This window comes from Cavia porcellus, unplaced genomic scaffold, assembly GCF_034190915.1.
Source record: "Cavia porcellus strain 051 isolate PalLab524CR breed Dunkin Hartley unplaced genomic scaffold, mCavPor4.1 scaffold_8, whole genome shotgun sequence".
In the NCBI taxonomy this organism is placed as follows: domain Eukaryota; kingdom Metazoa; phylum Chordata; class Mammalia; order Rodentia; family Caviidae; genus Cavia; species Cavia porcellus.
Window position 1 is genome coordinate 43,136,061 of NW_026947491.1, and position 25,850 is coordinate 43,161,910.

The 25,850-nt window shown below is 38.1% G+C and overlaps 1 protein-coding gene across 5 annotated transcripts in view; it reads left to right on the top strand.

The window, feature by feature from the left end:
* Scn8a (sodium voltage-gated channel alpha subunit 8) overlaps positions 1-25,850 on the top strand; it is a 170,672-nt gene that overhangs the window by 91,070 nt on the left and 53,752 nt on the right. For all 5 annotated transcript variants that reach the window (XM_063254785.1, XM_063254784.1, XM_063254787.1 and 2 more), the window contains exons 10-13: positions 1,462-1,668; positions 2,784-3,077; positions 9,781-10,143; positions 23,811-23,943. In XM_063254785.1, coding sequence (XP_063110855.1) covers positions 1,462-1,668; positions 2,784-3,077; positions 9,781-10,143; positions 23,811-23,943 — 997 coding nt within the window. The remainder of the gene's footprint in view (positions 1-1,461; positions 1,669-2,783; positions 3,078-9,780; positions 10,144-23,810; positions 23,944-25,850) is intronic.

Consider the following 25,850-nt stretch of genomic DNA (forward strand, 5'->3'; position numbering starts at 1 on the left):
CTAGATAGTTGTCATTTAGGGTAGTAAGTAAGTAGAATTTATTCAGTGGCACATTATCTATTAACATTTTTGAGATCTGTAACACATTAAGACCTGTTCAAGCAGGTTGAAAGGCAGTTATAATAGCTGTGCCATTTCTGTTAAGCAGTTGAATACATCATTTAATTTTGTTGGTTGTGATGGAAAAGTTAATATAGGTGATTGCTGAGAGTCTTCCAACTCAGAGATTCTACAACAACCCACTGTTCTTTTTTTTTACCCTGGTATCTGTTGATGCCAGTTAGTTTGAAAATTTAAAAAACATGCCTCTCTCATGCATAAAGGAACCTCTTTAAAGAATCTTCCAGCTCAGATCCTCAAATCAATTTTTACCAATTCTATTGGACAGCCTACAGTTCCCTCAGGTTTGAATCTTTCTCATGAAGTATTTATGATTGACACTGAGTTTTACTGAGATTCATAACTGAAAGAATAAAAACAACAACTCGAGAATAGTGGGTTGCAAAAAGGTAATCTAAAATCCAATTGTTCTTTGATGTCTACTTGCTCACTATTTTGAAAGGAATAGCTTTAGTAGCCCTCCTTTTTTCTTTTCCCTCTCCACTATTCCTTTTGTCATAGTACAGTACTCTTCTCCTTTTCTTTTCCTTTTCCTTTAGTTTTGTTTAGTTGTTTGTTTTTTGAAATAGAGTCTTGCTGTGTACAGGCTGGCCATGAACTCACTGTGTAGCCCAGGCTGGCCTCAAACTCGAAGCAATCCTCCTGCCTCAGCCTATCAAGTGCTGGGATTATAGGAATACACCACCATACCTAGCCATATTCTTTAAAAAACTTATTCTGTTACAAGAGGATAAGCTGGATACCACTCACAAAGGGAACTTCCTGTGAGGTAGACCTCATTCCAAAGATGAAATTTGTCTGTTGACATTCTTTGAGGATCAATAGATAAATGAACTAAAGTCTTGTGTTCTTTTTCTTTATACTTGCTTTAAAGCCAACTGATTGTGTCAATTATAATTCTGAGTCTGGCATGTTTCTGTTTGTTTGTTTATTTATTTATTTATTGGTACCTGGAATCAACCTCATGATCTTGTGCTTGTCAAGCAGGCACTTACACCACTGAGCTAAACTCCGACTCTACAGTGTATTCTTAAATAAATAATTTAAAAATCAAACTTTTTTCTATGAAAGGAGTTTATAGGGAATATTTGAGAAAGGAAGGAGAGTTTTGTCATACAGGGTGGCAGGTACTACTGTCACTTAGTATGAGTTAAGCCTAGGGAGGCTTATGCTCAGTCCCCAGGGACACTCAGGGTTTGTGCAGTATGAGGAGAACAGTGTAGGGAATAATGGTCCTATTCAAACTGCTAGTCGTTCTCCTGCAGAAGAGCTAAATTCATAAGGTGTTTTCAGCCTGCTTTATTTGATGCAGGTGTCTCAAAGTAGTATTTGCCTTTGCAGACCTTACGAGCAGCTGGAAAAACTTACATGATCTTCTTCGTCTTGGTCATCTTTGTGGGTTCTTTCTATCTGGTGAACTTGATTTTGGCTGTGGTGGCCATGGCTTATGAAGAGCAGAATCAGGCAACTCTAGAGGAAGCAGAGCAAAAAGAGGCTGAATTCAAAGCAATGTTGGAGCAACTTAAGAAACAACAGGAAGAGGCACAGGTTGGTGATCAACTCTGCACCAAATCCTCCTCCTTGCCAGATTGCAGTGACTGGGACTCCATCTGATTGCCACAGCAGTTGATCTTTTCTAGGCACATTGGCAAGTAGAGATCATTAACCTGATTAAAATAACCCAGTTAACAACTACAGGTGGTTGATCCATTTGTCCTAGTGGCCAAATTGTTTGTTAAGCTGTTCTTTTGTTTTTTAAGAGATGAAGGCCTCCCAGTGATGCCTGGGCTGGCCTTAAACTCCTGGGTTCAGTATTCCTATTTCAGCCTGCTGAAGATTGTAGGCATGGGCCTTCCCACCTGAATTATATGATCTTTTATTGATTTTTCAACTCATTAGTGCTCTGGCACTAAAAAAGTAGCAAAAAAGTAACCCAGAGAAATTTATATAGTGCTTCATATAGGCACAGCATTTTTTAGTTTTTGTTGGGTTTTTTTTTTGGCAGGGGAGTGAGCACTGAACACGGCCCTCAAGAATGCTACATATGGGCTCTATCACCAAGCGATAGCCCAGCCCAAAACCAACCTTTTAAGAATATTGATTATAATTTAAAAGAAGATAAAGTCAAAATATTCAAGTAAAATTTGAAAAACGGTCTTGTAATGCCATCACCCTGGTACTTTACTTATTTATTTTGAAGGAAGGCTCTCACCATGCTGTCTAAATGGCCTTGAACACCAGTCCTTGTATCTCAGTCTCCCTAGTGGCCCGTTTGGCCCCACCCTATCCAGCTACTAACTCTCAGCTTTTTAATCCTTACTGAAGTATACATGGATTTTTATATTGTTACCCCATAATATATAATAAAGTTTCTTAGCTTTTATTTCCAGTCACTCAGAAGTGGTCCCTTGATACCAAGAAGGCAGTCAAGTTCTTGTTTAAGATAATCAGAAGAATAAACCTCAAAGTCTTCACTAGATTCTGTTCAATAAAATTCATTTGGAAAACGGAGACAGCCAGGCCTGACCACAGCTGCCTTGAGCAGCCTGGTGTTTCCTTCCTTTCTCTGGTTATGAGAAGAAGAAGCTCCATCCTCACTGGCTGGTTTGTGTGTTCCTGAGTAATGCTTCTGATCTGTCTGTTGCCTGTGTCCCTTTTCCTAGGCTGCTGCCATGGCCACTTCAGCAGGCACCGTCTCAGAAGATGCCATCGAGGAAGAAGGCGAAGAAGGGGTCGGCTCTCCTCGGAGCTCGTCTGAAATCTCTAAACTCAGTTCGAAGAGTGCCAAAGAAAGACGTAACAGGAGAAAGAAGAAAAAGCAAAAGGAGCTCTCTGAAGGAGAGGAGAAAGGGGATCCTGAGAAGGTCTTTAAGTCAGAGTCAGAAGATGGTATGAGGAGAAAGGCCTTTCGGCTACCAGACAATAGAATAGGGAGGAAATTTTCCATTATGAATCAGGTAACTCTTTGTGTTGGGAGAAATAAGCCAGTGAGTGCCTAGTCCTACTTGATTTTGTTTTCCTCTTTTGCCTTAAAGTTTCCAGAAACATCCCTCCATCCCCAGTCTTTCCTCGGTATTCTGTGTGTTATTCTCCTTAGGAGCCAGAGAGTTGAGATCATGCAAATAGAATGTGTCAGGTGAAAAAATAGTGACCAAAGAAACAAGCATTGGGGTTTGTGGGTATAAAAGACAGAGGTGATTAAAAGAGAGAGAGACAGACAGACAGAGAAGGGAGGGAAGAAGGGTGGGAGATAAACTACTAGAGGTGCTGAGAGAACCAAGAGTTAGGGAAACTAAAGTGGAAGGGTTGGATAAAGCGAGGCAGTGATGAGTGTATTGGGATTTAACAGAGAAGCCCAATGAAATTAGAGTTGGAAGTGTCCTTTGGGTTTGGAAATGTCAAAATCATTGAGGACTTGAAAGACATGTTTCAGTCTATAGTAAGAATGGTTGCCATATTCAGTTTGAAATGGAAACAAGTGTAGGTGTCTCATTTAAGCTTCTTTAAAGAATATGAATTAAAAATAAGCATTTTTATAATTTGTAGGGGGTGGGGAATCCAGAAGAGGTAATGGTGCAGTTAATAAACAGAGACAAGAAGTGGATCACGGTCTTAGAAGATGAGGAAAGATACAGTCTTTAAAAGGACTTATTTCATTCCCTGAAATCTCAGGAATAGTCAAGGGTGAGGTGGTTATATTTGTTGTCAAAAAGATGACCCCTGATATTCTGATGTTTCCATAAGGTAAAAAATTAAAATCTTATTGAAAGAGATGGGAGGCTGAGTTGAGGGGGTTAAAGGGAATATTGACAGTTCCATGTAGTAAGAAAAATGGGATAGAGAATTCCCCTAAGCAGATTAATTTGCTAATGCAGGTCCACCTCTTGAACATGGAGCTATCGATAGATTCCTTTCCCTTCTATGGATATACTTACTCTGCCTTTTCAGTCTGCAGTCACCGTGCCCCAGTATTTAACCTAGAGTGAGCAGCTGGGTGTTTCTTGCATGTGATGTTTGTTTCCTACCTTCCGAGGTTTGCTCCAGAAGGCTGTAAGAGACACTACATCTCTGAATATCCATGTCATGGTTATTCTTTACATCTTTCTTTCAAGAAACCTTCTGTAAACTTTTTACTCCTCAAGTGTAAAATTTTCTTTTTCCATCGGGTTTTATATGTATATCTTCATTTCTTCCTTTTTATGTGAGTGTACTCTGTGTATGTATTTTATTTATGTTCACATCCTGTCTTCTCTTGAAGTCCTAGAGTCAGGTTTGCTTCTCTGCACATGGCTGCCATTCAGATATTCCTGGACAAATGAGTGCAGGAATTTCTGATTTAACCCTTTCTTGGACTTCTTTATGCTGGTGTCACCTGTGCCTCACCTTTATTCTAGTTCTTTTTTAGGAAAAACTGTGATTACAACTTTGTTGTAATCCTGACCTTGTTTTGAGAGGCATCATGTAGCTTGGTAATGAAAACCTTGGTGTTGGTAGCGCTTGGCTATTGAATAGTCTCTGATTAATCTGTAGGCTTTCGCACAGAGTTACACTGATTGTTCCCTAGCTCAAAAAATTAAACTAGGCTTTTGAGCTGTCCTGCTTTCCATGAAAATGTCCACTTCCTCTAATTTCTCCATTCGAAAGGAGACTCTAGCCATGGCTAAGTGCCAAGACTTGCTTAGGATATTTCCCTCCAGTAATATTCTTTGCCCCAGTATTCTCCTGCATTTGCTTGGATTTTGTTTGGAAGAATGATCGAGAAAATTAGGCCTAGACATATTTACTAAAGAATCCAAGGTTAAATAACTAGTAAACATTAGAGCTATGTCCTTGTTCTCTAAAACTTTACTCCTGGCTACTCCTGATAGCTAAGCTGCATTTGTGTGTGGCTTCACATTTCCCACAGCATAGCTCAGGCAGGGGTCAGTTTCCTTTATGTTCCTACATTCTGAAATTATCTGGTGACATCTTCCTACCCATCTGCCACTCATTTCCCTATATTTTTAGGGCTTAGGGCAGTTTATAAGTATTGGTTAGAGTCCATGTTAGCAAAGTATTTTAATTTTCTTTTGCAGTAATCTTCATAGTTTTTGGTCACAGGACTCTATATCTTTTTATGTACTTTTATGATAATTTTAAGTCTTTAAAAACCATTGCGAACCCCAAAAAACTTTTAAACATGTACCTTTATCTTAGAAATTATAGCTAAAATTTTAAAAAAATATTTACTATTTAATTTGTTATATTATTAACACAAATTACATATATTTTAATAAAATGAAGTTTTTCAAAACAGTGAGAAAAATAGTATTATTAATGTTTTGTAATTCTCTTCAATCTCTAGTTTAATGAAAACAATATCATACTTGCTTCTCTGTGCATTTAATCTGTTGCAATATCTTTTTTTTGTTGAAGTATTTGAAAAAATACAATTTCATACAAATATATAGTTAGAAAAGAGAGGAATAAGGTAATTTTGAATGTTCCTTTCTGTTACTATTCCTAAACTCACCAGTGACCATTTTTAAAAATAGTTGTAATGTGGAATCTAGAACTGTATCAGTAGCTTCATACTCAATTATATTAAAATCCTTTGCTCTATTTTACATCAGAGATCTTCAGTTTTTTTTTTTTTAATTGAAGAACTTTATCTAATTCATGTACCAAACTAGTATTTCTCCTGCCCCAAACCTCTACAGGGCCAGATAGTAGACAGCTAGATGCTGCCTCTGTAGCCCAGAGCCCTCTAAAATTATTCAGACTGTGCAGTGCTAAACTTGCTCAAATTAACCTACCATGCTACACCTATTCCTTTCTGGAGAAACAACAGTGAAGGCTTTGGACCATGCTTTTCTCTTCCTCCTTCTACTTGGATTGTGCTTTACACTTCCCTGTGTGGTATTCTTGGGTGTGGCATGCCCCCCTTTCTTGGGAACCAAGTTAACAAACTTTCAAAACCCATTCCCTCAAAAAAAAAAAAAAAAAAAAACATTCCCTCTAAAGCTCTACATCTTAAGAAACTTACCATCTTCCAACCACATTCTTTTTTTTTTTTCCCCCCATCTTTTTGAGACAGGGTCTCCCTATGTAGTTCAGGCTGGCCTTGGGCTCACTTTGTAGCCCAGGTTGGTTTCGAACTTGTAAACCATTCTCTGCCTCTACCACCCAAGTGCTGGGATTACAGAAGTACATCACCACACCCTGCCCAGGCACATTTTTAAAGTAGTTTTTTGCAAACATCTGTAGTGAAGTACTAGTTTTTTTCAGATTTTTTTTATGAACTGATACTGTGAAATATAGTAACAGTGAATTTCTAGAAAAATTACCACATCCTTAGATATTATGACAATGTTAATTGCTATACAAATTTATAAATACTTCTCTCATTTTCTTTGCAAGGCTCATTGTAAACCAGTGACAGATCTTATACTTGCACTGATCTGTGAATCACACTCCTGAGTAGAGCAGGTTCAGGAGAATGAGATAGCTCAGTAAGGATGCCTCAACAGTGGGATGTGAGAAGAGAAAGTATAGTAGAGGAGTCTGATCCTTTTACCAGTCCACCAACATGGAGAAAAGACACACAGTGACAGCTTTCACTCATAAACAAAACCCAGTCAACCAATGCACCTCTTGCTCTCTGGTGCAAGGATGCAGCAGAAGAATAAAATAAGTCAGGTGATCAGAGAAGTGGCTTACCTGCAGCCTCTTTCTAGAGGCATATAAATAGTGCATGACATGTATTTAACAGTGATGTTTATGAAAATGATCTATGATTAATGATTTTATTGATATGGCTCCTAATAGTCAAACTCATTAGTGTCTCAGAAACTTGTGAGTTGCTTAGAGCCAACTCAAGAAAAGGCTTCATAACAAATAAAGACAAGTGAGAAAATAAAACATGCTGAAATTAAAATTTTCCACAAAATGGATGGATCTAGGAGTAGGGGCTTTATATATATGACTGGAAGAGCCTTTTGAGTGCAGAACTAGAAATTGAATTCTAGACAAGACAGAAACAGAGATACTAAAGAGGACCTCCACAGTCTTTCCAAGGTTATCATCAAAAGTATTACCTTTAAAAAGATTTTATTAGCACTATATTGGCACAGATCCAGTCCAGGAAGACCTTTCACAATGCAACCATTTTAGAAGGTTAAGACTTACACATCAAAGAAAAAAAGCACATGTAGTTTAAAATTCTGAAAGTTTCTTCTAAGTCTTAATTAGACAAACTAAGTGTCTCAAGGTGATAAGGAAAATTGCCTAATGTCACATGTTTGTCAACTTTGTTTTTTAAGAGCAGTGGTTCTCTGGGGCTGGGGATTTAGCTCAGCGGCATAAACACCTGCCTTGCAAGCAGGCGGTCGTGAGTTTGAACCCCGGTACCAGAAAAAAAAGGAAAAAGACAAAAAAAAAAAAAAGAGCAGTGGTTCTCAAACTGGGCTTGCATCCCATTTGGGGCTCGCAAAGGCTTTCCAGGTACCGTTTTAAGGGATCTGATTTCTAGGCCTTTGGCTTACATGTAACTGTACCTAAGATCAGCCCTATGGTCCTGTCACACTGGCTGTGTTTTCCGCTCTTCAGAGGCATTGTCCTCCCACTCATCTGCAATGTTACACAGTTCTCACTATGAGCTTAATGTCGAGCATTGCTCTAACATGCAAAAATCTTTAGGATGCCAAACAGAAGGATAATTGAAAACATTAGTGGCTACAATATCTGGGCATGCTGGTGCATACCTGTAATTTCAGCACATGGGAGGCTGAGCTAGGAGGATCATCATAGTGGTTTCGAGGTTAGCCTGAATTATATTGTGAGATCCCATTTCAAAAAACTAAAAAAGAAAATATTAATAGCCATAATTTTTTTTATTCTAGGAACCTTAAATCCATTGTAAGGTTTCCTGAATTTATCTGTATCTTACGTATTTCTTCTGAGAGTGAAACAGAGTTGTAATCAAGAACGTTCGAATTTTGTAAATTCAAATGATTGTCACTGGGATACTGTATGTTTATAAAAAGTGAAAAATAAAGACTAAAAATAAGTCTAATCTAGCCAGTTGCTTTGACATTGAACATGGATTTGCCCACTAGATCATGTGATAAACACTCACAAATCAACTAAATCTGTAACTTTAAGGTTTTGATAAAAAATATATTTAAAGGAGCCGGGGATGTAGCTCAGCACCACAGGGCTTGCCTGGCAAGTACAAGATACTGAATTTGATTCCCAGTACCAAAAAAAAAAAAGAAAAGAAAAGGAAAGAAAAAAAAAATATTTAAAGCATTTGATAAGCTTAAGTAATTATATCACAAAATATTACAGCGGTAAAAAGAACTTAACAATGTTTTAAGTATTCCAACTTTTCTTATTGGGTTAAAGGTGCTTTTAAAGTAAAAGAGGAACTCATGTAACAGTAACTCCTATAATTACTATAAATAATAAACCCTTTTTTTACTTTTTCAGAAATCAAAAAGGAGTATCTCTAAAAACTATGTAACAAATTCTTTAGCAAGTTGGGTTTTCAATTCTTTATTTTCAACAAATTAAAATAGGACCTAACTTGTCAGCTGATAGATCATTATAATACATTTTGCTAATAGTTTGCTTTGTGATTTTTGGCACATAATTTGGAAGGAATTCAAAGAATTGAGTGACATTACTATAACAAATTTCTTCCTTTCCAAGATAATATATTTATATAAATAAGGTTTCTTAGCACTTAGAATCTATTATCAGGAGAGGGTTACTGATGTGAGCCATCTCATTGTCATATTACATCAGCAAATACTGAAAAAAATTCTCATGCATTTCACTTGAGATACATTTTAACAAAATTTTAAGTTACTTATAAAATGTGTAATATATTTGTGTAGCTTGATCAGTTATTCATGACAATTATAATAAAAATCCATGAGAATTTTAAAAAATTCCTTAGGGACTTGTTGGTCAACAGGAAAAATTTTTAATTTTAAGACTGTTTCTCATTTTTATTACAGTCTTCAAGGGTGATCAATAAAATACATTAAAACATTTAAAATATGTCTGTATAAAATTTTCTAGGGAATGTGGAAAATATGAGCTGAAGGAAAAAAGAAATGAAAGCTTTCCAGGTTGTAAAGAAGAGTTTACTTAGGAATCACATAATTTATAGCTGGTCAGCTGGGAATTACATATTTAAACTTTGTATTTTAAAAAGGTTATGTTGACTTTAAAATGAGGTGGGAGAAGGCGTATATAGTTTTCAACCTAACTAAAAAGCTCGCAGACCAAAGTGCTCCAAGGAGTTCCCTAAGTAAGCTAAAGACACGCTGTGTGTGAGCCAAGGTGACCCTGAGAAATGCTTCCCATTGGACCCTGGACATAAACTAGGATGTCTTGGAGGTAGCATCCGGTGAACAGGGAGTAGGACTGTTGGATCACTCACTGGTCAAGCACAGGTGTATCCCAGGGCCGCGATCATCAAGGGAAGTGACAATGGGAGACAAAGAGCAGATCTCTGAGGAAACACTGGTGTTCCGATAGGAGTACGGAGTACGTGTGGCCGGCCGGGAGACCTAGCCTCTGTGCTCCACCGAAGGATCGGGAGGTCTCGCCCCCGTCTTCTCACTCTGTCTCTCTTTCTCTCCCTCCCTCTCTCCATCCCCACCCCTGCAGTCACTGCTCAGCATCCCAGGCTCCCCCTTCCTGTCCCGCCACAACAGCAAGAGCAGCATCTTCAGCTTCCGGGGCCCTGGGCGGTTCCGAGACCCCGGCTCGGAGAATGAGTTCGCCGACGACGAGCACAGCACGGTGGAGGAGAGCGAAGGCCGCCGGGACTCGCTGTTCATCCCCATCCGGGCTCGGGAGCGCCGCAGCAGCTATAGCGGCTACAGCGGCTACAGCCAGGGCAGCCGCTCCTCGCGCATCTTCCCCAGCCTGCGCCGCAGCGTGAAGCGCAACAGCACGGTGGACTGCAACGGCGTGGTGTCGCTCATCGGCGGGCCCGGCTCTCACATCGGCGGGCGGCTCCTGCCAGAGGTGAAAATAGATAAGGCAGCTACTGACGACAGTGTAAGGAAGTACACACAGCCAGGCTAGGCATGGCAGACTCCCGCGCCCTGCCTCCACTCCACCCTGCCCACCTCACTGGGTCTCTCCTCCCACTCTAGTTCATCCCCTGCCTTTCCCTTCTCTCCCTCCCAGTTTGTTTCTGTGCATCTCTCCCGCCCTCCGTTTCTCTTTCTTCTCCTTGTCTGTCTTTTGTTCCTTTCTCCATTTCCTCCATCCTCGTTTCCTGTTTGACGCCCCCTTTCTCAACAGTTTCTTTTATTTTACCTCTTCCTGCCTCTCTTTGCAAGTCTGTGTGCCCATCTGTTACCCTCCCCAACCTGCTTTGATTGACTGCCAGATGGAATGAGAATGCCACCACCAATGACCAACTCCGAGCCGGTTTGGAACCACTACTGCTTCTCTCCCCCCCATTTTCTCTCTCCTCTTAGGGAAACAGCTTGGAACTTAAACTTCTTCCTATTGGGGAAAGGGGACACACTATCATTGAAATGATTTTCTGTGTCCTTCACAAGGGTGAGATGTGATTTTTCCAAAGAGGGCGTTCACCTGTAATGGCGGGGCAGGAGATGGGTTCTAGAAGAGCCAGGCAAGGAGAGCTTAAAGAATCCAGTAGGAAACTCAGCCCAGTCTCTTAAAATGGAAATAAGTCAAAGGAGGAAACAAAATGGGAGGATCAGCAAGAACACATGGTGTATGAGAGAGGAAGGAGAAGGGAAGCAAAAGGTGAATATTAAATGTAATCAAGTGTCAGGCTCTGAAGGAGTTGCATATAATAGCTCCCCAGAATCACTTCTAGTGGTTCAGATAATGGTCCCCTCTTTGGGAAATGTTCTCTCTTTAACATTTCTTTAAATTCTAAGCTGTTTGTACCTTTTTTTGGTTTTGTTTTAAATTTTTATAATCTTAATGATCCTAATCTTTCCCATTGCTAATTCCTTAACTTTCCCTGGTGCCTCATTAGCTGGTTGTGGGTGTCTTGAGATAGCACGTCAATTTATTTTGCTCTAACACTGAAGTATCCTCTAACACAGCATGAAGATAGACAGACCTTCAATTAGCATGATGCATGTGTGGAGGGAACTGGGTAATCATGGATAAAATCTCTCGGAATAATGTTTTAGGATTTTAGGCCAGTTAAAAGGAAATTTATAGATAAAAATTGGAAATGCAGTGATGGAGTGCTCCTGATTATGCACAAGGCCCCAGTTTCAATCCCAGCACCTCAGGCAGGAATTTAAAAACCAGTATGGTTATGCTTGATATTGTTTCATCTGCCCCTACCCTTTTATTTAAAAGGAAAATATTTTTCCCCTTACATTTGTAGTTGTTTACAAGCTACCAGTTACTCTGTGTGGGTGCAGGGAGTTGCTGATTGAACTTAGGGCCTCACTCATACTAGGTAAGTACTCTACCACTGAGCTGCACCCCTGCCAATAAAGTATTTTCATATGTATTATTTAATTTGTTCTAAATAAATTTTTTTAAGGATAACACAGAGAAGGTTACTATTCCCATTTTTGAGATGGGACATAGACTCAGAGAACTTGTATTCCTTTAAGTCTTATAGTTCTGCAGCTATATAGGCAGAATCTTAGACTGTTCAGAAACCCCAATTTTCTGATTCCAGTTAATTTTAATGTCTTCTCTGCAAGTCACTTGACCATTGCTTTATTGGAGACATTTATTTAATATCATCAACTATAGGAACAATGATAAATGTACCTAAAGTTTCCCCAAACCCAGAGAGGTAGAAATGCTGTAGATAATTAACTTTATGTTTAACTTTGACTCGTACTAATTCTGTGTCTGAGGGCAAACTGAAGGCTCCACAATTACATAATTGTATTCGCTTTAAAAAAAAAAAAAAAACAAGAGCTAATAACACTGGCCAGTGAGGGATAAGTCAGCATGACAGTATAGTTGGGGAAGTGCAGATGTGTAGAACTAAATTGAATATTGGTGTCATGGCAGTTTTTAAAAATGATTAAGCCAATAATACAGCTTCATTCCTTCCCTGAAGAGAAGGTATAAGAAAAGATGTCAAGGGCCGGGGGTTTAACTCAGCGGCGTAAGTGCCTGCTTGGCAAACTTGAGGTCATGAGTTCAATCCCTCGTACCAAAAAAAGAAAAGGAAAGATGTTAAGAGGATTTTCAACTCTAGTTTAAGGCAGATGATTAAGTTTAGGGGTTTTGTTTTCATTTTTGAGCAGCTTCTGTTGTACTGTGTGGGAGAAAAATTTGAGACTCAGTTGAGCAGATGGCTGTGGAATATAAAGCTTTCTACACCACCCTGCATTGTGGTCTACAAAGCTCTGCCTTTGGTTTGCGGGGAGCCTGCGTACTCCATACCCTGTAAGCACTTACATTCTCTACAATCGTCCAAGTGATGATGATGACTGAATTGATGGTTCTCAGTGCCAGGGGGTCAGACCCCAAAGTGCAGGAAGATGTGGCAAGAGAATATCATTCCCGAGGGCTTCATAGCTAGGAAGAGCTATTTCATTAAAAACCATGAAAAACATCTTATAACTAGCTGTTACTGGTATGGGGAAATATGTTAGGTTAATAGGTCCAAAAGGACAAAACAAGTAAACAGAATGCACATAGTCCATGTAAAGACAAATTACATTTAAAAAGATGACTGGTAAAAGTAGTAGTTGCCTTTGAGAGAAGAAATTACTGGTGACTTTTATTTTTTTCCTGTGCTTTTCCAGTTTTCTACAGTGGGCATAGTAATTATACCTATCATATACTGAATTTTACCACAATGTACATGCATGTATATAATTAAAATCTTATTGCTACCCTGCCCAGTAGGTGACTTTTGTCCTCAGTGAGAGACCAGGAACTTGCATTAATGGAACTTGTACCAAGTTTTTCCTGATGTCAAAGAGTTCTCCTTGGCGGTTTAAATATTAATTTCTTAGAAAAATAGTCATTTTTCTTGGAAGGACAGAATATATTAATACTTTTAGGTTAATATTGCTAATTGTAAAATTTGAGTATTAATTGCTCACCTGGCAGCCCAGGCCAAATGAACAATTACCTCTTTGCATTAGAATACAATGATTCATAGCATCAAACTTGTTAAATATGCCCACAGCCAAGGATTAGCTTGTCTTCACCTGAGTCTTTAGAATCCTTTCAGTGATGTATGCTCTTAGGGAGTGACATCAGAGTCACTGATGGCTCACAAGCTATCTTTCGCATTGTTCGTGCCTAGCCTATGACGCATAATCTTTTCCCTATGGCCTCAGATTAAGAAATATGATAAACTATTTAAAAAAATAAAAGACATTCAGACATTACACCAGTAGAGTTCCATCAAAAGCTTTCATGTCTTCATTAATTATGTGGTTATGACTGAGTGGTAATGATTCTTTTACAGTTTGGGAATTTTCACTTTTGCTTTTTGCTCTGGGAGGACACTTTCCCATTTATGTCTGATCCAGGAAAGTAGGTGAGAATCATTACTCTTCATGTGTAAAGAGAGCAGATGCTGGCAGCAACCCAAAGTCACATGTAACTCAAAAGTCATGTTGAGCTGGGCATGGTAGCTGTAATCTCAGGACTCAGGAGGCTGAGGCAGAAGGATCACTGCAAGTTAGAGGCCAGCCTACCCTACATAGTTCAAGCCCGGCCTGGACTGCATAATGAGACCCTGTCTCAAAAAACAAACAAAAAGACTACCAAAAAAAAAAAAAAAATCATGTTGAAAAAAAAAAGAATAAATAAATAAAAGCATGTTGAAGTAGCTTGCCCCAAATCATTATCTCATTTAATACGTCCAGCCTCTGCCCTATGAGATAAATAATGCTATGTTTGCATTTTTGAAGAGGCAACCAAAGGTTTAGAGGAATAAAGTAATTTATCCAAGATTGCACAGTAAACAGTAGTTAGGATTTGAATCTGGGCAAAATAATTCCAAGGCTTTAACCATTAACTACTATACCATAGTAACTCAAACCCAAATTCTTTATTTATTCATGTGATCCTGAAAAATTAAAAATTCTTTTTTTTTTTTGTCCCAGGTGCATGAATCCAAAAAATTAAAAATTCTTAACTCATTTTCTTTTCCATTGGGCTATTGTGAAGATTAAACATAGTAACATGTAAAATGTGAAGCATATTCTACAGCCCATTCTTGAGGTTCAGAAAACAAGTGTCCTGTTCTTTCCCTATACTTCTTTTTAGCCCTGGGAAGTAGAGAATGGAATTTCTACTGAGGTGCTTGACTACTGAGGGCTCCTTCTAGGATTCCAAAGATCCTTTGTCTAAAAAAGAAATTGTTGCACAATTCCTTTAAAGCAGAACACTACGGAAATTTTAGAAAGACTTGAACAGGAGCTTGATTAATAGCTAAGTGCTCAGGACACTTCTAAAATGCTCTAGATTTTACTTCTAAGAAAAGTGACTGATAAATTCAGTTATGTATTTCCATATGAAAGGAATTTAGAATCAAAAGTTGAGCTTTCTTGGCAGCTCTATAGTGCGCCGGATCTGCCATCTGTAGATGCTGCAGTTAACTATAAGGACTGTTTTCATTTAGGAAGATGGAAATCAGTAGCTGAATGGCCTAATAAATTTTCCATTGGGATTAGGAGAAAGGGAACTAACTTGTATGGAATTTAACTTTTAAAGAGTTTGGCTAAGATTCTCAGTTGTCTCCTCAATTAATGACAGTTTTGCTCCAAGGCTTCTTATCAGCTCATTCCAAAACAGACAAAGGTTCCTAATTTAGAAGACTGTTAATTCACCAAGAGGGTGGGCATAGTGGCCAATGCCTGTAATCCCAGCACTCTGGAGTCTGGGCTACAAACGAATCGGAGGGCAACCTGAAGTGCATAGTGAAATTCTGTCTCAAAAAGGCAAAATAAATAAACAAACAACAAAAGCTTTAGTTATTTAATTAGTCCTCCCCCTGCCCAACAACCCTCTCCTGCTTCTAGGTCAGTGGTAGTGAACCTAAGCACACGTGCCACAGTGGGCTGTTTGTGTCATTAAGAGCTCTAGGAGGTTCACCACCACGGCCCTAGGTGTGAGCCCGGGGCAGCTGAACCTGGGGTGGAAGTTCATCTCACAGGACCCAGAGCGGAGCTCTAGTGAAGGCTGAGCGGAGAGCTGCTCTGGGTAGGCGCCAGCTCTTCCCTGCTGTTGGCTGTCCTTTCACAGAGCGATCAGTAGCCGGCACTGCTGGCAGAAGTGTAAAATGGTGCGGCCACTTTGAAGATTAACGTGACAGGACTCAAAACTTTAAACACAGGGGCTAGGGATTTAGCCCAGTGGCCTAAGCACCTCCCTGGCAAACGTGAGGTTGTTGAGTTTGATCCCTGGTACAAAAAAAAAGAAACAAAAAACAACTTTAAACACAGATTGAACATGTGACCCAGCAATTGTTTTCGTAGGTGTATACCAAAGAGAATTGAAAACATATGTTAACACAGAAAATTTTATGTTTGTATATGAATACTCATGAATACTGTTATTATTATTTATTGGTTAAAAAACAGAAACAACCAAAGTATCTGTCAAGTGATAAAGGTATTGAATGAAATGTGTTGTATCCATACAATGGAATATTATTTGGCCACGAAAAGAAATGAAGTATTTATATGTCTAGGGTAAACTTTAAAAATTTTATACTAAGTAAAACAGCCAGTCACAAAAAGCCACATTTTATATGAGTTTGTTTATATGAAATGCCTAAATGAGGCAGGTCCATAGAGACAAATCAGATTGTTAGTTTTGGGTCAGTTGGTCGGTCTGTCTTTCTTCCTTTCTTTTTTCTTTCTTTCTTTCTTTCCTTTTCCTTTTTGGTACTGGAAATTGAACTCTGGTCCTCGTGCTTGCCAGGCAGGAAGTATGCCACTGAACTATATCCCTGGCCCCAGATTATTAGTTTAGAGGATCAAAGTGGAGAGGTGGGTGGGAGTACTATGTTGTTAGTTGGTATATTGGAAATGATCTGGAATTAATTAGGTAGTGATGATGGTTGTATAATGTTGAGTGCACTAAACCCCTGAACTGAGTTATTCCCTTTAAAAGGGTTAGAATGAAGAATTTTTTGTTTTGTGCATTTTACCTGTTTTTTTAATTGAAAGAAGCAAAGGAAATAAAAACATGAAGAACTTGAGCCTTTCAATCCCATCTTTCATTCTCTCTCAGCAAGGGAGGATGAAACCTCAGGAATGGCTCACACAGGTTGATATGGTGTGCACCTTGAATTTAGCAAATTAAGGTTTCTTGGTAATATAGATACTTTTTCCTGTGAATACTATCTAGTGTCCCACTTGCTCTTAGCACTCTTAAGTGCTGTCCTTCCTAGGCAGTTTCAGCTTATGTGACCTTAGGTAGCTGTAGTCAGTGTATGTTTGCTTTCTATCTCCATTAATAGTCCAATTTGAAGAGTATTAGAGAACCACATCTACAAATGGACCACATATGAAAACAGAACACTGGCTCCTGACCTGGCCAAGAAACCAACTTTATCAACTCTAATGCCTTGGAAGCTAGCCTGTTGTAAGTCAACTCCCTGGAAACCAGATTCCTGTCTCAAGTGACTATACAGAAAGATAATAGCAAACTTCACTAGCAGTGGCCCAAAATGGACTTGATTAATGTCCACTGCCTTTACTCATCTTGTCTCTATTTGCAACTTAGGTCCAAGTCAGTCGGAGGAAGCCAGCTGTGTCCTCCTAATGTCACATAGCACGTCCTGCTTTTATCATTCACCTACAGTTTCCCCGTGCCAGTGGCCCCAGCCTTGAACCAAGGCTTGAATGAAGCCTCCCTTTTCCCCCACAAAACTTTCACCTCCTGCTTTCCTCTGAGTCTGTCTAAGTGCAGATGGTGTTGCCATAACCATGTGTGACTGACTCCCTTGCTGTGGCAAGCTCTGAGTAAATAACCTTTGTTTTTCTGATTTGGTTGGTCTTTGTCTCCACAGTAAAGATAATGCTTTACGCACATTCGTGCACTCTGCATCGATATTCCTTGTCAAAAACATGCTATGCATGATCAAATTGCAATAATATAGTAGGTAACTCTCACCCAGGAGTTGCCAAAGTTGTGAGTAAGGAGGTGGACAGGGGGTTGTGTGACCAGTTGAGGATCGTCAGCTGTGTGACAGGACTCTCCCAGACCCTCCTGTGTCCATGCCCCTTTCTAGTCAATCCCCTCCATTTCAGGCCACCACTTCTGACTCTTATTACCATAGATTTGTTTTCTTCCATATGTGTAGACTTATGCAATATGAATTTCCTGTTTGACTTTCATTCAACAAGATGTTTTGGAGACATTCTTATTGTTTGGTGTATAAATAGTTCATTCCTTCTACAGGTGAAGGGTGTTCCTCCATTTTCCTGTTAATGGACATTTATGCTGTTCCCAGTTTGTATTTAGTATAAGCTTCCTATGAGCATTCTTTTACTACTATTCTGTGTACATAAATGTTTTCATTTCTATTGGATTAATACCTCAGAGTGAAATTCCTGGGTCATATACTATACGTATGTTTTACTTTATAAGAAATTGCCAAGTAGCTCTCCAAGATAGTTACACCATTTTAAAACCCATTTTCTGTGTATTACAGATGGTGTTGTTAATCTTTTGTTTGTTTGCTTATGATAAATGTTGAACCCTGGACCTCATACTGCTACGTGTGCTTTATCACTGAGCTACACCTGTGGCCCCTAATTTTAGCTTTTATTTATTTATTTATTATTTATCTTCCTATTACTAGGGATTGAACTCGAGGCCATTGCACTAGTTACTTCCCTAACTCTTTACTTTTTATTTTCTTATTTTGAGGCAGTCTTGCTAAGTCCTTAAGTTATCTGGGCTGAGCACAAATTAGTGACCCTCCTGTCTCAGCTTCCCAGAGTTCTGAGATTACAGGAGTGTGCTGCCACAGGGTGATTTTAGCATTTTAATGAGCGTAAAGTATTATGTGCTGTTTGCATTTCCCTGATTAATGATGCTGAGCATCTTCTGTTCATGTGTTTATTGGCTTTTCATGTATTCTTTAGTGAATTCAGACCTTTTGCCCATTACTGTTTTGTCTTATTACTTAGTTTTTAAAAATTATTTTCTAGATACAAATCCTTTATTATAGTTTTTTCTTTTTCTTTTTTTTTAGTTTTTATGAAGTCCAATGTATCAGGGTTTTTTCCCTTTTATGATATTACTTTTTCCATCCTGTTCAAGAATTCTTTGCCTACCTACTCTTAAGTTCATGAAGATAGTTTGTTTTTATAATTGTTAATGGTTCTGGATTTTACCGTTAGGTCTCTGATTTATCTTAATTTTTGTGTGTGAAATAAGATAAGGATATCCAGTCTTTTAGCATCCTTTGTTAAAATGGCATTCCTCCCCCCTGTTGAATTGGTGTCTAGGTCAAATATCCAGTATTAATATGCCAGATATAGTGGCACATGTCTGTAATTCCAGCACCCAGAGGCTGAAGCAGGAGGATCACTGCAAGTTGGAAGCCATCCTGGGCTACATAATGAGTTTAAGGCCAACTTGGAATATATAGTGTTACCCTATCTCAAAAAACTAAAAATAATAATATTAATTAAATATGAAAAAGGACTGGGAATTTAGCTCATGGCATAAGTGCCTGCCTGGCAAGCACAAGGTCACAAGTTCGATCCCCAGTACCAATAAATAAATAAATAAGAATATATAAATATGTGTACTTGAATTTCAGATTCTGTTCCTTTGATCTTTTTGTTTGTGCTTCTGATACTACATGTTCATCTTATTATAACTTTGTAATAAGTCTTGAAGTAGTGTAAGCCCTCCAAACAAAAAATGTTTTTAAGGATGTTTAACAGATAACAATCTTGTAAGGAATTGTTTTGCTATTCTTTAAAAGATTATTTTCCTGAGTCAATAGATCAATTTCAGGAAAGTGAATATTTTAATTCTAATATCTCAGAATATACAGTGTGGTGTATCTCTTCACTTATTTAGGTCTTAAATTTCAGTAAAGTTGGATACCTTATAGTAAAGACCTTGCACATCTTCTTTTAGCTTTATTCTTTGGTATTGGTATTGATACTTTTAACACTTTCAAAAGTATAATTTTTAAAACTTTATTTTTCAAGTATTTATTACCAAGCTATAAAATAGTTGATTTTTATGTATTGACTTTGCAGTATGTAACCTTGAAGCAGGGCGTGGTGGGGCTCCTGTAATCCTAGCACTCGGGAGGCTGAGGCAGGAGGATTGTTGCAAATTCAAGACCAGCCTGGGCTACAAAGTGAGCCTAAGACCAGCCTGAACTGTATAACCAGACCCTGTCTCAAAAAGATAAAAAAAGAAAAAAAAGTAACCTTGATAAATTGTAATATGTTGGTTCTATTATATTTGGAGGTTTTTAAGAAAATTTCAGAAGTTTCTATGTATGCAATAATATTCCTGTGAATACTAGCTGTCATCCTTATTTATTTAGCTTTAATGCACCAACCAGGACTTCAGATGTGAAATTGAATAGAAGTGATGAAAGCATTCGCCTTTCATTATTCCCAATACTAAGGTGAAAGAATGTGAAATTTTACCAAAAGGATGTATTAGCTACAGGTTTTTTTTTTTTTTTTTTTTCGTTTTTATCGGTACCAGGGATCGAACTCACGACTGCCTGCTTACAAGGCAGGCGCTTATGCTGCTGAGCTAAATCCTCAGCCAGCTACAGGTTTTCATAGGTGTCTGTTATCAGGTTGAAATTGCTTCGTTCTGTTCATAGTTTGCTGAAAAATGTTAGGGTGTCAAGGTGTTGAATTTTGTTAAATTCTGTTTTTCTGCATTTGTGAGGTGATTGTATGCTTTTTCTTCTTTATTACTTGATTGAATGACATTGACTTTTTTCCTGGTGTTAAATTGATCTATTTCCTAGGTTAAACTGTTGTTGGTCACAGTGTATTTTAATCCTTTATATTTATTGCTAGATTCTGTTTGCCTATATTTTGTTAAGAATTTTGCAGTTCGGGGCTGGGGATTTAGCTCAGCAGCATAAGCACCTGCCTTGGAAGCAGGCAGTCGTGAGTTCGATCCCTTAGTACTGATAAAAACGAAAAAGACAAAAAAAAAAAATTTTTAAAAAAAAAAAGAATTTTGCAGTTCTATTCGTGATGGATACTGGTTGCTAATTTTCCTGTCTAATTGTTTTCGTCAGGATTGATATCAGAGTCATGTTAAGAAGTGTGTCCTAATCTTCTGTTTTCTGAAAAGATTTGTTTATTCATGGTATTTCTTAATATTACATAGAATTCACTGTGGAGCTATTTACACCTGGAGTTTTCTTTATAGTAAGGTGTTTAAATTGTGGGTTTTAATATGGGCTAGTAAGGTTTTTTTAATTCCTCTTGTCTCCTTTGATGAGTCGTAACTTGATTAGTGTTTTGAGTCTTCATAGTACATCTTTATTCTAAAAGTGTCTGTAGGATTTGCATTTTCATTCCTGAAAATGATAGTTTGTATTTTATTTTTATTAATCAGTCTTTTTTTTTTTTTTTTTCTGTCTTTTTTGAGATGAGATCTCGCTATGCAGTTCAGGCCTTGAGCTCACTTTGTAGCCCAGGCTGGTCTTGAACTCACAACGATCCTCCCATCTCAGCCTCCCTAGTGCTGGGATTACAGGCGTGAGCCACCACGCCAGGCTATATTAACCAGTCTTATTAGAGAAATTATCATTTTATTGATTTTTTTAGAGTCAACATTTAACTTTTGTGATTGTCTCTATTTAGTTTGTTCACCTACTGTTTCATTAGTTTCCAGTCTATTTTTATGATTTTCTATTTACTCAGGGTTTAATTTGATCTTTTGCTGGCTTCTTTAGAGCATTGATTTTTTTAAAATACTTAAAACTATAAAATATCCTCTAATGATTATTCCACCACATAAATTTTGATTTTTTTTTTTTTTTGGTCTTTTTTGTTTTTATCGGTACCAGGGATCGAATTCACGACTGCCTGCTTGCAAGGCAGGCGCTTATTTGATGTACTTTTTAAACATTCAGTTAAAATATTTTCTACTTTTCCTCATAATTTTATCTGGAAACATGCAGTTTTAGTGCTCTTTTTTGGTATATAAATAGGTGGGAAATTTTCTGAATACCATATTATTGTCGCAAGACTTTTCAATGAAACCAATTGTGTGAATCTATTCAGTATGTTCTTGTCTGTGTGAAAAAGAGAGGTAACGTAATGAGTTTCTTTTTTAATCTCTACCTGTGGACTTTGAAATTTTTGTTTCTTAGTGTCTTATGTATTTCCTTTTTAAATGTAAAGAAAGATGTGTTTTATAATAATGGAGTTACAAGATAAACTTTAACAGAAATTGTTTCCACATATTTCTGCTCTAGATTATTTTTACTTAGCATAGAAATATAAAAAATTTGTATTATTTAAATATTAAGTTTGCAGATGAGTTGATTTATGTGGATTTTTTTTAACCCCCAAGCTAGAGAGTGGGGCTATAGCTCAATAGTAGAGCACTTCTCTAGCATAAGCAAGGTCAGGGTCCCCCCAAAAAAACAGTAACAACAAAATCCCTCAAGCTAAAGATTATTTTACCTTTCCAACAGAGATCATTAAATGATACTCTGATTATTTCACTAGGTCTTTCAGATTCTTATTTCCATTAGTGTTATTTTTAAGGTTGATGTTAGTAAAGCCTGAAGAAATTACATCTTTGTATATCTAGCAAGCCCTGAAAATGGTAAGATATGCTTAGTACCAAAACGAAATTATATGCAACCATATTATATGCAACTTTATGTTTCTTGATGAACCAGCCAGCTCATCTGATCATACAGCACTTAAAAAATCTTACTCCTTTAAAGTCATCATTAAGAAAATTACCTACCATGAGCTATAGGTTTACAGAAAGGCAACTTGGTAAAAATGTGGGATTAGTACAGTAGTGGAAACAAGAGTCTATTTTATGAAACCTTTCTTTGTTCACTTTTAGATGTTTGTCATTTTAAAAATACATTAATTTAATTTATAAAATGTCAAATATCAAGCTGAGAATTGTAGCAAAAGGTAGGTTATCAAAGAAGTATATCTTATGATCTGACACAACGGTTAACAAGCCATACTATATAAACAAGAAGTTTATATAGTACAGCAGGCAGGAATTAGCAAGGAAATCATTTATTTTTCCTATTCCTATTTCTGCTCTGTCTCAGCCAATTAAACTAAATAAGACCCTAAGGTTAAAAAAAAAAAAAAAAAAAAAAGACTCTGAGGTGAACCAAGTGTCTGGATCAGTAGGCAGTCTGATGAAATATTTTAATCTGATAAATCTTTTCATCTGCCAGGAATCTTTTTTCTGCAGCCCTTAAAACTAAACATATTTAAGGACACAAGGATTTTTTGATGTAGCGCTCCAAAAGTATTTTATTTTCAACCAGGCACAGTGGAACATGTCTGTTACATTTTGTTAAATACTATTTTTCGAGAAGGCTGAAGCAGAATAATTGCAGGTTTGAAGCTAGGCTGAGCAACTTAGCAACTTAGTAAGACCCTATCTCAAAATAAAAAGAGCTGGGGACGTAGCTCAGTGTGAAGGCTCTAGGTAAAATCCCCAGTACTACATGGAGTGGGTGGGAGAGAACATGTTCATCCTGGTAGTACTCAGACATATACTTCTGTAGCCTCATGCAAATATCTCCTCCCTGTCCTCTGAGGACGGTGACCGTCTCTTTCCTCTCACCTTTACCGGGGAAGGAGCAGCCAGTTTCATATGGGTGCCGTGGAACAGTCGACAACGTAGTTACTAGGGAGCTAGGTTTTAGGCCATCCTATTAAACCTAATCTAATATAGGGAGTGAACAAGGACAATAAGAAACCCTTTGCTATAATGCAAAATACCAGTACTGCCCACAGCAAAGTGTGTACGTGTTTTTTTATCACAATCTGATAGTGTTCTCTGCCAATTTTTTTGGTTAGGAATTTGAACATTACAGGTTAACTCATAAAGTAATATTGTAAAATGGCAAGATAAATACCTATGATACAATATATTTAATTAAGATACTCAGTCTTAGCCTACTTTCTTACAATGCCTTGGAGGGAATTTGGAGTAGAATTTCAGGCTGCCAGTATTAGTTGGGCCAGGTTTGGCATTTGGAAGGGGCAGTTTGCTAGAGTGGCAAAGCACCTCTCCAGGGAAAAAATAGCATCTATGATGCTCAGTGTAACTAGGATCTTAGCATTAACAAAATTTCAAGTAGAGGTAGATTTGATTTATTTTACTATTTGAGCCAATTGTAGCCTAATGATGTGGATATGAAACTAGGACAGAAAAACTTAAGGACTGCTTCTGATGGCAATATCTCTAAGGGATCTATTCTCTCTACTCTGTTCAAAACTAAACAAGTAATGTTTTGGGATCCCAGTCGGGTTCTTGGGTTCATTTGCTAAATGACTTATCTACGGAACTAAGGATCACCCATGACCAACTTTTCATTCTACTTCTTGAAGTGACCAGAATATTACAGCAAATAAAAACGAAAGGGGAAACAAATGAAGGTCAAACCTGTCACAGAAAGACTATCAGTAAGGCCCAGTCTTATGTCTACTGGACTTTGCTCACCTTGTTTTGTTTCTGTCTTCTCTTTTTTCTAGGCAACAACTGAAGTGGAAATTAAGAAGAAAGGCCCTGGATCTCTTTTAGTATCCATGGACCAACTGGCCTCCTATGGACGAAAAGACAGAATTAACAGTATAATGAGTGTTGTTACAAATACTTTAGTAGAAGGTATGTGTCCTGTGATGCTAGTGAGAACTCCTGAGCTGTAAATATGTAATGTGCATGGTGCACATAATCCCTGTCCCTTGATCTTAGTTTTGCAAACACTGTTGCTGGGCTTTAGGAATAGGTCTTGTTGGATCACTGATCTTCTTACCAGAGCTACGTACAGAGAATGAGATTTCAGGTTTGTTGCTAGCATCATACACAGATGGATAAAAAAGATGAAGGAGTGACACAGTGAGCTGGGAGAGCTCAACAAGTCTCAGTAATCACCATGATGAGACCTGTTAGGGTGTGGTGGGACATCATGGAATGTGGGTAAAGCATTGTGAAAATACACAATAATAGATTCCCTTTCATGATCTCCGCTCCATAATATACCTTCCTCTTTTCGTTTCTATTTGGCAGCCCTTTCACTTTTCCTGAAGGAAGAATGTACTGTGCATTTTGATTGCACCTAATTCTGCCTTTCTCTAGACACCCACATATCCATAAATAAAGTTGATGTGTGACTAGGCAAGCCAGCCTCTTACTTCAGACCTCTGTGCTGAGGGAGAGAATCATAGCTTGTCTGCAGTGATGTTGCTATTAGTGCCAGATTCTCTGTGTGAGGTGGTTTCTCCATGACGCAGCCTGACATGCTGAGGGTTTTCCTGTAGACCACACTTTGCTGACAGCAGCCCTGTCTCCAGGACTAGTGTATATCTCAGAGTCCTTTTGGAGGTAAAGTTAGTAGCAGGTTTTCTCTTACAAGATCCCAGTTGATTCTGATGTATCTTCTTCATTTGATTCATTTTGATATAGCTGTTGCCCTAGTGTTGGCCACATTATTATTATTATTATTATTTTGTCTTTTTGAGACAAGGTCTCACTATGCAGTTCAGGCTGGCCTTGAGCTCACTTTGTAACCCAGGTTGGTCTTGAACTCTCAACAATCCTCCTGCCTCAGCCTCCCAAGTGCTGGGATTACAGGCATGTGCCACCACGCCTGGCTATTGTCCACACTATTCTTGAGGCCTCAGATTGTTGTTCTCAGAGTTTAGACAGCTAGGCTAACCCACTAAGCCAGCAATCATTAGAGACTCTGGGATCCCAACACTTACTATTATCTTGCTATCTGTGGGGCAAGTTAGTTTTTAAGTTATTTAAGTCCCAAACTTCATGTGTGTGTGTGTGCGCACTCATGCATATGCGCCTTGTGGGGGATTTGCAGTACTGAGAGAATCCCTAGAAAGGAGATCTCTAAGGTGTTTATATCCCCACATATATGTAGAGAATCAGACCATATTATAATTTTTTTTCACAGACAGGGTTTCACTATGCAGTTCAGGCTATCCTTAAATTCACTTTGTAGCCCAAGCTGGCCTTGAACTCACTATGATCCTCCTGCTTCAGCTTCCTGAGTGGTGGAATTACAGGCATGTACCACATTTGGTCTCTTACTATAATTATACTAATCTTAAAAATGTATCAGGGAAAAAGAACATTGGACCAACTATTTTCACCTGCTTGAACAACCTCTATTCATTCTCGTTTTCTTATTTACCATGGAGGCTGTTGTCTCAGTAGAAATATAGGGATAGAATGTCTTTAAGCTTTGTAGCTTATACTTTGAAATCACAAGAAAATTGACTGCAAATCATAAGAATTCCAAACTCTGAGACAGTTGCATAAGAACTTTGTTCAGTTTTAGTATTCACTTGAAGGCCAAGACAGGATCTCTCAAAGTATCTATGGCAATTGAGAAAGAAAAGCTAAAAACCTGCAACATTTTATTATTGATAGAGACATCAGATCAGGAGAACTGTAATGGGGTACAGTGGTTATTTATTATAGTGGCTTACTATTGGGTCTGGCAGAAGTAGATACTCAAACACATCTGGCAAACTGACTTGATAGCTTAGAGTGGTAGG